General features: G+C 41.6%; 2 protein-coding genes across 4 annotated transcripts; one reads left to right on the top strand and one right to left on the bottom strand.

Annotated features, from left to right (window-relative positions):
- The first annotated feature begins 1484 nt into the window (after positions 1-1484).
- Positions 1485-7483, top strand: tab3 (TGF-beta activated kinase 1 (MAP3K7) binding protein 3). 3 transcript variants are annotated; one of them, XM_057356280.1, is made up of 7 exons: positions 1485-1719; positions 2998-3166; positions 3350-4511; positions 5111-5271; positions 5806-5899; positions 5978-6049; positions 6427-7483. In XM_057356280.1, exons 2-7 carry the CDS (start codon positions 3065-3067, stop codon positions 6456-6458), a joined length of 1623 nt encoding a protein of 540 aa, XP_057212263.1. In that variant the 5' UTR covers positions 1485-1719; positions 2998-3064; the 3' UTR covers positions 6459-7483. The 3 variants fall into 3 exon arrangements, with proteins under 3 accessions (XP_057212263.1, XP_057212260.1, XP_057212261.1); XM_057356277.1 differs by having other exon boundaries at positions 1486-1719; positions 6422-7483; XM_057356278.1 differs by lacking the exon at positions 1485-1719 and adding an exon at positions 1788-2190 and having other exon boundaries at positions 6422-7483.
- On the bottom strand, positions 7349-13742 carry tmem47 (transmembrane protein 47). The gene is made up of 3 exons (XM_057356284.1): positions 13311-13742; positions 9013-9153; positions 7349-8580 (listed from the first exon to the last, which is right to left on the bottom strand). The coding sequence occupies exons 1-3, from the start codon at positions 13534-13536 to the stop codon at positions 8402-8404; spliced, it is 546 nt and encodes a 181-aa protein (XP_057212267.1). The 5' UTR covers positions 13537-13742; the 3' UTR covers positions 7349-8401.
- Between the last annotated feature and the right edge of the window lie 291 nt (positions 13743-14033).

Here is a 14033-nt window from a genome sequence, read left to right on the forward strand (position 1 = left end):
GTATTTCCTCTGCATATCTGCTTACAGATAGCTGAAGTCCTCACTATCAGGTACCAAAGCCAAGCTAAATTAAGGCTTGTGACAAATGAGAGCTGGCTGCCCGGGAGCTCAGAAGTTGGCTTATCAATTTCAAATAACTGCGCCATGATTAAGTCCTGATCTGTGTCAGAGATCCAAATAGAAATATGACATGTGGATTTTCCACTATGTATTTAAGCAGCAACATACAAATTGATGCTGTGGTCAAGGTCTTCATAGCCATGAAACATGATCTTGATCTTAGTCTGGATTTCAGTACTGGTGGGTCCTGGTTTTTTATCTGAAAAAAGTAGAAAGTTTTTGATTAAAACTCTGAGATAAACAGAATTTTCTGAATGCTTTCGTAACTATAAAATAACAACCAGCTGTCAGTCTTATGACGGCAAAGATTAGGACAAATAAAATGATGCATGTACTACCGTAATCAGGTAAATGTTTCAAATCAATGCATAAATTTAGGAATAAAGATCTCAGGTTTCTCTGAGCTGTTTAATAATATTATGACACTATCTATAGCTGCTTCAGTAATATATCTCCATGTGGTGAAATGTAGGTTTTTAATTTAAATTAAGACATTTTTTGACAATTAATATCTTAACAGTTAATCTCAACAATTGTTACCCATTTCACCATTCTATTTTTATTAGGCATTTTATTTGTAACAATTTTAATATTTCAAGACCAGCTCTTACTTGTCCATTGTGTCTTGTTGAATATCGCTGATGTCCGTTTGAAACCTTGTATCCATTTTTCGTAATTTTTATTTCTTTCCATAAATCTTTATTATTAATTACCCTTTATGTTTGTCACTGGGTTTTGCAAATATGTAACCAATAAAAAGTATTTAAAAATGTTTGTTTACTTTCACAACACAGTATGCAATCGTTAAATGGTCAAGTTTTTCCAATTCCTGAAAAACGCGAACTTGGACATACAAGATTTCACAGCGACGATGTTTTCCTTATGGTGGACCAGTCTGTTTTTTCATGCTCTTTTGAAACCTAGTAATAATATTTCTGCAAAAATATTACTATTTTTATTATAAAACGTGGATCGTTCCAGTCCTTCATCATGATTGGTTAAGCACGTCAGCGCCACTGCATGCGTGGCAAGAACTTGTTGAATATTGTTTCAAAAAAAATATTTAATTGCTTGGCGGAATGTTTTCAATTGAAATACGTTATCAATATCATTACATCTTTTTTCCGCTTTGTTTTTTGTGTGAAACCTTACCATGTATTACTTCACAACCGTTTTATACAAGCAAAAGTCTCGTGAACTACATTGAATTTTAAACAGCTAAGGGGCACCATTGTTGTGTTCGACCGACGCGGCTTTCTGGGACTAACTGCTTTAATTCAGTAAAATTTGTAATAGTAAAATAGTTATCTGATCAAGTGATGAACAATTTCATATTTAGTTCAACCCCAGTCCGACAGAGGGCAGAAAAGCACATCATATCGTAAAATGAGAAACTCGCAACCGGAACGACAGAAAACTAGGCGTAAGTCAATACGACAGTTTTGTGAGCAAACCAGCCGCCGTGATCCCTGGAGAAGCCTGGTGAATCGTTGCCATCAGTCATTGCTGTCGTTTCCGTTCACCCCAGAATGCGCTGAACCACCGCCTGTAAAAACTAGCCTTGCTTGGATGTCAATGGCCGTGAGGCTTCAGCATACGGTATGTTGGCTTTTATACTGCTACCTGCACGGCGATAACCGTCTGACCTGCACCGAAACTGACAGCATAGTCAGGTGCCGCTCGTCAATTACAATCATGCGCTCCCCGCAGCAGTTTCTGTCTGACAGGGGAGCGGCCCGCGTCGCGTTTCCGTTTGTAAAGTTACCTGCAGCCTCTAACCGGGCGGCTATGCTAAAGCTAACAGTTAACAGCCAGTGTGTTTTTATTTCTTTGACAAGAAACAAGTCAGTGCAATGACTAAGTTACACCTGTAAAAGATGATGTAACATTGCTGTAAGTTAAGGAATGTTGCCGAAACGTTGTAGTTTAAAGACGTCGTTCTCCGCGTTGATCCTGCGGGCTCTATCTTTGTCATGATGTAAGTTAACTTAACGTTAAAAATAGCATCGAGTTGTAGCTCTTAAACGGATTTGGCGGGGGTTTCACTGCGATCGGAGACGGCAGACAAAGGTAACTGACTGCATTCCTACTGATTTACATTGGAGTCTTTGTTTTTTATTGTTGTTTTGTTTTTGTGAATAAATGTTTAGCTAGCTGACTCGGTTAGCAGGAGGCGGCTGTCAACTTAATGTTTACTTGCCAGTTAAAATGTTCCTCTCTGTCTTTTTTTATTTCAGTTGCAGTTTCATATTTAAAACGAGCTGTTAATATATTGCCACATTTTTTGCACCCTCCTGTGATCAGCATTTTTGTTTATTGATGCATTTATAACTTATATGACATGTCCGTGGCACTGTGGGTGTTGTTAGGTCGAATGAATTTATCACCTGGCTGTCAGTATTTGGTTTCAGCTCAACAAAGTATAAAGATCGCTGTCATTTTGACTATGACGATTAGCATCACCTGTCAAATGTATACACAACGGCGTTGAGCTGATGGGAATTGTACACTTGAAACGCGGATGTTGTCTCGTATTTCAGGTCGTTGCCTGGTGCGGTGAGATCGCTTAACACAACACAAGCACTTCTTACCACACCCCACACCCGACACAAAACCGACAAAGATTGTATCCTTGCATTTCCGTCCATCTTTTCTTTTTACCGACAAATGGCAGTTTTCCAGCTGCAGGCATTTCTCGTAGTGCGCCATATGTTCCCACTGCGCAGCCGCGTGTCTGATGCTGTCTGGTGCATACGCATAATGGTTTCCCTTTGTTTTCTCTTTCCCTTTGGCATTGCACAGGACACATTCATTCACAATTTGTTGGCATTGTACATGGGTGATCAAAATTGATCTGTGTCTCTGATGTGTTGTCAGGGGATGAGAGGAGAGCAGGTGCTGCGCTCCTGGCTGCAGACTCAGTGACTTGTTTTTTGGACTCAGGATGGCGCAGGGAGGGCCTCAGTTGGACTACCACATACTGCAGGACCTCAAGCAGCGCTTTCCTGAGATTCCTGAAAAAGTTGTGTCTCAGTGCCTTCTTCAGGTATGAATCGGCAACTGTGAATGCAAAAAGTAGGCTTTTTTGTAGGCTATATTTCTCTTTTATGGGGGAGATTGATTATTATCTGTCTGTTAGATGATGTCATTCATATTTTGCGGTGTGATTCTGGGTAAATGGTCTGAGTAAAAGAAATGTTCACCTCATTGTCTTACATTTCCTCTTCAGAACAACAACAACCTGGACCTCTGCTGCCGTCTGCTGGCTCAGGAGAGTAATAGATACCTGTATGAGGAATACCACAGCCCGGATGAGATACACATGAATCGCAACCACATGCTGCGCATTAGCGTGGGTTATCCTGCTCCAGAAGGAGCTAAAAGTAACGCTGCTGGGCGGGTTTTGGTGCACAGTTCAAGCGACAGTCACATCGAGCATCCTCGAAGCGGCTACCCTGAGCCTCTCTCGGCCCCCGCCACCATGGCGCCTTCACCAGGATTCAATCCCTTTTTTATGAACGACCAAGGACGCTCGAACATCCCCACTCCTCCGCCCAGCATCCAGGGCATGTCGCCCACGTACACCCCAGTCCCACGTTACATGACCCCCATAACAGTAACCCTCTCCCAAAACATCCCCTCCGCCCCCCAAGCGCTGCAGATTCCTCCCGGTGTCTATTGTAACAGCGGGAACACCGTGTACATGCGGCCCTCGCCCTCTCAAAGTCCTCAGCCGACTCCCTGGTCCACATCAGGGACGCCCGTGTACCAGCAGTCACCTTACGCTACTCCGACGTACCAATCGCCATACAGTTCTCCCCAACATCAAGTCCACCAATCGCCCCATGGGTTCTTACCCATAAGTCCCCCTACCCTCCCTGGCCTGTCCTACCAGCAGCCCCCGCCAGTGTCCCACAGGCCGTTCATACCCTCCAAAGTCCCTATGAAGAACCAGATCGAGATCACGCTAGAGGGACAACGACCACGCAGTAACTCCCCTGTACATGGACCGCAGGGAACGATCTACATGGCCAACAGCCCTTCCCCCAGTTCCCCATCTAGGGGCATTAGTATGACCGGACTTTCAGGGGCCTCCATTCATCAAGGAATGTACATCCACCAAGGTGTGGCGAGGCCCCGGCCAGCATCCTCTCCTCAGTCTGCCACCTCAGCCATCATCAAGATCAAAGTGTCTCCTGGACAAGCACAGCGTTCATCAGGCTCTCCGACGGTTGAGACGGAATCCCTCCTCAACATAGACCAGGGTGAGCGTCACGGTGCCCCTCCGCCGATCCTGCCCATTTCTGCGCTGCCAGGGAGCATCTGCAGCCAGATCAAACACATGCCTAGACGTTCCAGCTCGGGCTCGGATGACTATGCATATACACAAGGTATGAATCTCTGTATGCTTACAAGAACATTATGTTAAATATAAATGCGTAATGCCTACAAACAGTTTTTGGGTCACCTTTTCTGGAGCTCTTGTTGGTCAGACATCCCTTCTTGGCTGTGTGGGTAGGTCTTGTGCAGAATATATTGCAAAGTTGACCAAAGTCAATAATCTTGCACTGTGATGCTAATGTACACAGGTTGCAAAAGACCTTGTTATTTTTGCATTTGGCGAATGCCATTTAAGTGAACTTTAGGGCATTCAAAGTATGTGTGTTTAAATAAACCCATGCTCTACCAGTTGAACTACAGGATCATCACTTGAAAATCCGCTATGATTTGCATTTGGGTTCCAGAGATTAAATGTGCAGCTTGAGACAATAAAATGTATACCTTGAATGTTTGGATCAACCGACAGCGCATGCTGTAAATGTAAACGAATGTCTTGAACAATCTTCTATAATTTTTGAAATGCATGATTTTATAAAAAATGATCATTCTGTTAATCCATATCCTTGCATCCGTTTATTGTTTGTTTGACGGATACTGTAAATATGGGAAGTGTTCATCACAGTCTTGTGTTTGTACGTTTCATCTGCAGCTCTGCTCCTGCACCAGCGCGCACGGATGGAGCGTCTCCTGAAAGAGCTCATGCAGGAACGGCAGAAACTGGAGCAGCTCAAGGCGGAAGTCAATGAAATGGAATTCGACGCCCTGCAGAGACGATTTAGACGGGTGAACAGCACGAGCCTCATCCCTCGGGTAACGGAGAGACACATGAAACATGCCATTTTATTGCACATAAATTAGGGCTGCACAATGTTTTGAAATATCGGAAGGGTTTGTCAGATTTGTTTTTGTTTACGGCATAAAGCATGGCTGTTCATGTTTAAAAGTTGTCATGATGCTTTCTTTGCCAAGAGAGAATATAAACATGTTGGCTATATGATGTTTAGTTTTATATACTGTATGTGTCTGGAGCTCTGTCCACACGGCCACAGGCTCCGACAGTTTTAAATATATTTGAATATAGTTTAAATTGACTTTAGAAATTTAAATCATTATTGTATTGTGTATTGTATATTGCAATATTAAGCAAGTTATCACATTGGAATTTTTTTCAGTTTGTGCAGCCCTAATGTAAATGGGTTCAATCCACAAATTTGTTTGAAGTCATAAGTCTTGCATATAAGCTAACATACTTAAAATCAGTGTGAAAGAATGCAAATGGAGTTATTTTGTGTGCAATTGAAGTGACAGTAAAAAATAAGGAGGGGAAATTTTGTGTTTTGCCAGCCTGAGGACATGACTAGAATTCGGTCTCAAAACAGACAGCTCCAGATCGACATTGACTGCTCATTGAAGGAGATTGATCTGCTGCAGTCAAGAGGTAACAATACCATAAAAACAGTCGTCCTTTTGAATATAATATGAACATTTACTCATTGTATTCTTGTTTTTTGTTTAGGCAAGTTTGATGTGAGAGCCATGAACAACTTTTATGATAATATTCAGCCTGGCCCTGTTGTACCACCAATAGGTAAATTCTGCATTTTCAATCAACCATCATTATTCTTAAACTTTGTTCTCTTGCTTACTGAAATATACTAGATGTGTTTTGTTATGGGTTTTACTCTCTTGGGTTAAAATTAGCCCTTTGCTCTCTGTATATCCTGTCAGAATCCTCCTGACCTCAGATTACACCAGTGCGGTGGCGGGTATTAAATATAGCATTATTGTAGCGTTTCTTGCACCCTTGTTCTATTTTTATCACTCTTTTGTTGCTATGTGGGGCCGGTGGCCCAATTTCTGCTATGTCAAGGGTGTGGCAGAATTACTCGGATGTTATCCATGAAAGTCAGAAATTTTGCAGATTTCACACGTCTCATAACGTCTTGTCTCCCTCAATTAGTGCAGCCAGCGCCAGCGCAAAGAGACGAAGATTTTGAGGGCGCTCAATGGAACTGTGAAAGCTGTACTTTCCTCAACCACCCCGCCCTGCACCGCTGCGAACAGTGCGAAATGCCACGCAACACTTGAGCTTACCGCAACCCTTTCCGACGGGCCGTGGACCTCATTCCTTGAGCTAATCTTCTTTCAGCCCAGCTATTATCCAACAAAACATCTTTCCTCTGTACCCTCAGCTTCACCCAGCAGTAACTGAGCCGTACCCCACTTTAAAAGAGACGCCGACCCTGTTTAATTGTCATCCAATCAGAGCCCACCCTCTCTCACCTCTTGAGGAGCTTCCTGCACTTGTATTTTTCTACTGAAAGAAGATGCTTCACAAGAGGACGGGAGGGTGTCTTGACTTTACAGAATCAAGCAAAAGGGATTGAATGATTGGCACTGGAGTGGACTGGGAAGGTGTGGATTTAGGAAAAAGAGGAGCTTCCAGATGTGAAGGAGGTGTGGTTTACCGAGCTACCATTCCAAGCAGAATAAGACTGCCGTGTTTACAGAAAAAATGCCCAACAATCCCGTGCACAGGGCTTGTCTCCCCCAGCACATCCAGTGTATTGAGATGAGCTGAGGTCTGAATCATTTTAATGTAGACTTTACACTGTATGTGCTCGCTGAGAGCTCTTCTCGTTGAATGAAGAACACTATAAGACCTGCATATGAACCTATACCTGGTACTTTTATGCATATTATGCCACACTGTATTCTGTGTTTAAAATGTCCATTTCCTGTGCAAATGCCTCACGTTGCTGTACTTAATAAAGGATCGAATTCTATGTGATATCACTGTACGCGCTGGGGTGTTGAAATTGTTAACATTGAACGTTTTTGTCTTCATTTTTGCCCAGGTCATTTTCACAATCAATATACCACATCCTTCTTTTTAGCTGTTTATTTGGTTAGTATATAAATTGGTACAGAATGTCAAGACTGTGTCTGGGATACAAAAAGGATTTTGAATGCGCTCATACACACCATGCACGCAACAGACCGTGCAACCTTAAAAAAGAAAAACATCTTACAGTCGGTCTTAAACTACCTGTATGGATGCTTATGCAAAATAAGACTATTATAAACTAGTCTGTACGCAAGGCTTTGTTACACCACAGGACCTAGATTTTTCTACAATGCACTTCTATCAAATCCTTTATAAATGGAAGATGAGATGCAGACCTCAGAAAGCTGATAATGCACAAAATAACCAATGGCTGACATTAAAGGTAACCGTATGTGCTCAACGTTTCACTTCATCTTACTATCGCAAGAAGAGATATGCTTTGATGTCTATCGCTGCATGTCATGAACAGTCTCTCATTAGTTATGTTTGACTGCTGGCACATGTAACATCTGTCATCTAGGTGCCACAGCGGTGTGCATTTACTATAGCATTGTTTCATATTATTATGAGAAGTTCCTAATGTCAGAGGGTTTTATTTTGCCTTTATAGTTTCCATTATGATGTGAGATTTTGTCTCACAACTGTCGAATGTCAATTTGTGTCTATCAGGATTTTGCTAGATTCGTTTCAGATCCCATAACAGATGGAGGTTTCCCTACTGATCATATCACAGACTGGCAGTATTCCCGTGAACATAAAAACCTAGCATCTGGAGATGCTCATCTAACAGTGATGTGTTAGAATGGCATGAGGAAAATGACTCGATTACAATGATAGACCGGAAAAGAGTGGGATTTTAATGACAGGGTTTAATCGCATTATACTGTAGATTTATGGGATGAGGAGAATGGTGGGAAATAAGGAAAGGGAAAAGCATGAAAATAAAATTGCGTCTGAATCTAACAGCTTGCCATTTCCTCTGCGTGTTTGGAGTCCATATCAGGTCCACAAAGAGAACAAATGTTCAGTGCATGAGCTGCTATAACAACAGTGAAGTGGACATTGAAGTGCATCGTGGGTATCGTAGCAGGTTTAGTAGTATTCTTCATAGTTCTTGGGGTTCAGGCAGCAGAGAATCCCTCCTCCGAAGGAGAAGATGGTGGCGCCCCAGGCGAGACCGTAACCCCAGTTGAACTCGTGATATATTCTCAAACTGATGGTCTCAATGAACTTGATGGGATAAAGCACCAGACAGCAGGCCTGCAGAACCACTGTGAGAAACACAGAAGAGCGTAGGCTGTGAAATTTCCAATCATCAAAGAGACAAAAGTAGGTTAAGAACATGAATTAAAACCCGTAATCCGCTGTCTCAAGCTTCAAAGAAATGTAAAACTCCCCTCAAAAGACATGAGAAAATGTCTTTTTCAGATACCTAATATCGTTCCCCATTTGTCATTCACATCCGGCATGACTTATTACTAAAGCAACTGTGCGCCATGGCTCGGAAAAAACCGTTTTGATGCTTTGTGAGGGGTGGATGCAAAATAATGCATTCGCTATTTCCTGCTCCATTACCTACAGCAGTTGTGCGGTACAGCCTACACATTTGAAATTCATAATACATGAACCCTAATTTAATGTGTCTGCCGAACAGAAAAGGGAAGTCGACTGATTAATGTGCGCAGGTTGTGCGTCTACGTCACCTGCAGCAAACAGCATAACTGCGACCGGTCGGTAGAAATGTCTCCTGGAGCGAATGCAGACAGACACCAGGGCCACCAAGAAGGAAAGGAGGATAAGGAACGCTCCACCCAACAACAACGCCAATGTGGCAATCTGCCAGTCTGTGTTAAATAAATGCATAAAAACATCAGTTTCACATTGCGTGCCTTATAAATCACCCATTTTTAAAATGAGGAATATATGATGTGCATAAAAGTTTATTTTGGCATTCATTCATCAGGAAATTTGATATGATTTACGTCACAAGCAAACATGTACAGTAAACATCCACAGTGCACGGCTGGAAAAGTCTACATAAATAACCTTCATCAAACGTTCTAGACCCTAAAAACAATACTTTTACAGCCTACAGTATAAAGTAGTTCAGCATCAGTGTTGAACTTTTTGCATTTATAGATCAACATGGACTGATGAACGTCAAGGCTTTTAGAGAATTTTTAATAACTCGTCTGAGCTTCATGCAGTTCATCAATTCTTAATCGTAGGTGTTCTGAGATCTTCTTTGTTAGAGGCAGCGGTTCACGTCGGGCAATGCTTCTTGTGCCTGAAAACCTTTGTTTTTCATTAACCTTTTGAAGACATCAACCTATGGGTTCATATTTTTTCACCATGTGCTGTAAATGTTTACTTGCTGTATTGACTAAAGACAATGATCTATTGTTTAGTCTGAGCTGAAGATCAGATCAAATTGTATTCATGCAACTCTATCTGATGAGCCAGTAAACTCTTACGGGACACAAAGCTCATCCAAACCTCCTAAATTACCATAAATATCTTACATTTTTCAAACACATATCGTAGGAATGCTTGTACTCATACCCGGCCAACAGTAACACGAACGCTCATATCTCGGGTTTCGCAACACTGAACCTCTATGGGCTGCATTGAACTTATCGGCTTCTCTGGTGGGCTAAATGGGGCATCCCGTAATATATTCCCTCCTCCCCTTTCTACCTCCTTCTGTCCCTCTTGCCTTTCATTCAAGCACTCTGAGACACTCAGTTAGAGTATAGCCTTGAAATAGCACGGAATCCTCTATGGAACGCGGGCTTGCAGTAAGGGAGGGGATGTGGGGGTGCCTGAAACAGTATGATGTCTCCATATCTAATGACATGAGAGAAAATGTGTGGAATCTCACATGCACATCGGGACTCCTGAAAAATCTCATTAGGTTTAGATGGCACAGGGGAAGAGCATTACGTGTATACAATCCCTTTAGCTAGACCGAGGAAGGAAACAGTTTTTCCAATTGAATTTGATCATTTGGTTTATATTACTGGAATAAATCAGAATAATAAAACATAATGGAATAACCTATGTTAAATGAAATCAAAGCCGATTTAAAATGGTCAATTAAATCATGTCTTCTAAATTGTAAATATTAAAACAAATAACAAATGCCTACATTAATACATGTGTTTTACATCTAATACATCTAATCTCAATGGGGTGATTCACTTTCTAAACAGGAACAAGCAAACAATCGATTGCAAATTTGCAACATCATCCACCCTGAAATAAATCAGAGACTGGGAGTGTTTGGCAATATTATACATTTCCACAAACAGGAAGCATTAATAAGTCATTCATAATAACAGTGGTTTATTGTTTTGAGTTTGAAATTCCTTTAAATGTTTTATATATAAAAGAGTCTGAAAAAAGCAAGCTGTAGTTTTGACTGTTTCTTAAGCAACTCTGTATTAGGGGACCATATTTTCAATAGTTTGAAAATGCTTGAGATTTGAGCTCTCATTGGCTGACAAATCAATAATCATCTGTCTACCTAATTTGATAAATGATTCAATTACTAAAGAAAGGACAGAAGTATTTTAATATGATAATAAAAGCTGTGTGTTTAAAAAGTTCTGAATCTGTCACAGTAGATTTTTTAATCATCCTGGGAAAATAATAATTGTCAAAACATAATTTTCTCAGAAGGCTTGAACTGTTCTGGGGCACTTACTCTCTGTTGACTGTATTGTTGTTTCTGATAAAAAACAAAGCTTTTCTTACCAAATAAGGTTTGAGATTCAGATTATAAATATATCTGTCACTGCAGGAAGTTGGAGAGACATATGAAAACAAAACTGCGGATTGAACGTTTTATCCTATTATTCTATTAAAAACAAATTCTGACAACTTGACCTCTCAGGATGGCCACCAGAAGTCTGTGAAACATCAACAACATCACTTTCCCCCATATGAGACAAGGATTTTGCATGACTTTAATGTAACCTTGATGTATAGCTACGGCTTTAGTACGACGGAGCTTATCCAAAAAAAAAAACCTACAGGGCTACAGATGGAAATGAGGATAGGAGATAAAAATCAAACATTCATTACTATAATCTGTTTCTCAGTAAGCAAGTGCCTCTTGGCTAGTTCTTTCAATCTAATATCACGATGAGGAGAAAAAGAAGGCCAATGTCACAAACAAGTGAGTGAATTCCATCAATAAGACACAATGTCTACACATTCCTCAGACGGGGTGCATAGTGCACTGAACGGACGGTCACGCACCCCCTCCTTATTCAACCGCTGCCCCCTCTCCAGTGGAGCATAACATCAGCACTACGGGCGTCTCGCACACTCCTGTCATATTACTGTTGTTTGCGATTCTTCCCGAGAGCTTTCCCAACTGCAGCGTCCGGCTTAATGTGCACGAGAAAGGGAGCGTGTTTATGTTAACAGTTTTTTAGAGAGTAATGTTTATGATTTAAATCACGGCTCTCAACGACTGGAGCAAGATAATATTCTGGTCTAGGCAGCAGAATCGGCCGGTAATTGTGAAGCTAATGAGATTTAGTTTAATGCACAGTGCATAACAGAGAAAACACAGAGGAAATGGAGTGACTGATTACAGAAAGCCCAAAATCAATAATGTGCTGCAGAGGGAAACAGCCATTCACCCAGACTGGCGCTTCATGACTTTATATGGAGTCAAAGTGTGCTTTTTAAAAATGACAGGACAAGGTCCAGAGCCAAACAAGCTGTCACCACAACATAGAGCTTAAAAAAACATCCTAAATCTTAAAGGGATACTTCACCCAAAAGGGAAAATTCTGTCATCATTTACTCACCTTCGAGTTGTTCCAAATCTGTATAAAGAAAGATATTTGGAATAATGTTTATATCAAACAGATCTCGACCCCCATTGACTACCATAGTATGAAACATTACAACGGTAGTCAAAAATGCCCCAGAACTGTTTGCTGTCCTACATTCTTCAAAATGTCTTCTTTTGTGTTCAACACAACAACAAAAAATGATAAAGTAATTTTTCCTACTATGGGAGTCAATGGGGGTCGAGATCTGTTTGGTTACAAGCATTCTTCCAAATATCTTTCTCTGTGTTCATCAGAACAAAGACATTTAAACACATTTGGAACAACTCGAAGGTGAGTAAATGATGACAGAATTTTCATTTTTGGGTGAACCATTCCTTTAACTGCTTTTGGAGAGTACAGAACACAAAAGAAATGGACCGGCTAATAGCTCTATTGGTACTTACTGTAGGTAAAAATGCAGAGGGTGCTGTTATGTACTGCTCCACCTTCATGCATGCCAAAAAGGAAGTTTCTTTTTCGAAGCGAAATGACATTTCTAGAATGCGCCACTTGTTTCCTTGGTAACTAATCTGTCCATGTTAAGGCCTCCTGGGAGCTCTCCTCTCAAAGTTAACTTTACTCCTTGGCAGGTGAGGGGACTTTAACAAAGGCTCATTTTGTAGACAACAAAAGCAGAATGAAACTCCAGCTGGACCACTGATTCCATACCACATTCCCACATCGTTCTAAAGCCCTTCTCCAAAACAAGCTGTGAATAAAACACTGCACTCGATTAAATGCGAGGGATCAATATCAAACAATTAATGAAGCTACACAGACACAGTATCTGTGAAGAGATTCATCTTGACTTGCTGAAGGCTGGAGAGCTTTTTTCTTGACCATAATGAATGATTTTTCCCCCCAAAGCATTAGTACAAACCACATCTGTCTGATCTTTTTTTACCTTATAAAGTATAATAAGTACATATATTAAACAAACTGTACAATAGAAAATAAACTTTTTTTAAGAATGACAGTCAATGATGCACTATTGAGAGAAGAGCCCCTTTTGTTATTCTCCTCCAAGGACACGTTGCTGAGCCTACTAACGTTAAAGTTAGAAAAGCACTGTACCTATTAAAATGTGCATCAAAAACTGGCTGTTTAAACCTTGTTCATCGAAAAGTTACAAAAGTAACGGTTCCCCTCACCGGTCCCCAGCGTGCTGGTGCACCGCCAGGTCGGAGATGCCGCGGGCTTCCAGCACGACTCCCACAGGGACAGGTGGTACTGTTCTTCCGCGGTGACCCACGCCGGACTCAGCACGGCCCCGACATCTAGGCACAGCGCGAGGAAAATGCACACCAGACCCACCAACTTCAGGGGCGTCAACGTCGACACGCGCACTTCCTCAGCGCCGCTCACGGATGAGGCCATGTCGCCTGGATGCGCACTCGAGGATAACCGAGTTTGCGTCACGTCGCAACGTCGCGGACGAGGATCCTAAGAGTATCCTAAGAGGGAGATGTCTTTTCCGACGATCCTAATTTGCGATCAGTGCATTGAAGATTGTGGAGCAGCTGCCCTCGCGCTCCCCTCAACGCGACTGCTCTGCACATTACTGAAACATCTCTGCTGCACCTGCAGGGTCCTAGTGCCTAGCAAGCGCTCCTAGGAGCCTCCCATCTGGTTGAACTGTGTGTGTTCAAAACTGGTATATTTTCTCTCTACATTTACATTTACATTTTGTGTGGGAATGTCTCTCTATCTCTAATTCGCTCTTTTCCTCTTTCTCATTCTTTCTTGTTTTATAAACAGACAGATAAAGCAAATGGCACTCTGCCCTATTTCAAAACAATGATAATGAACCATTTATCAGACTAATTAGAGCATGAGAAACATATTTTCAGGCGCTCTGATATTGCTGGTTCCTG

The sequence above is a fragment of the Triplophysa rosa genome, linkage group LG17 (assembly GCF_024868665.1).
Source record: "Triplophysa rosa linkage group LG17, Trosa_1v2, whole genome shotgun sequence".
NCBI lineage: Eukaryota > Metazoa > Chordata > Actinopteri > Cypriniformes > Nemacheilidae > Triplophysa > Triplophysa rosa.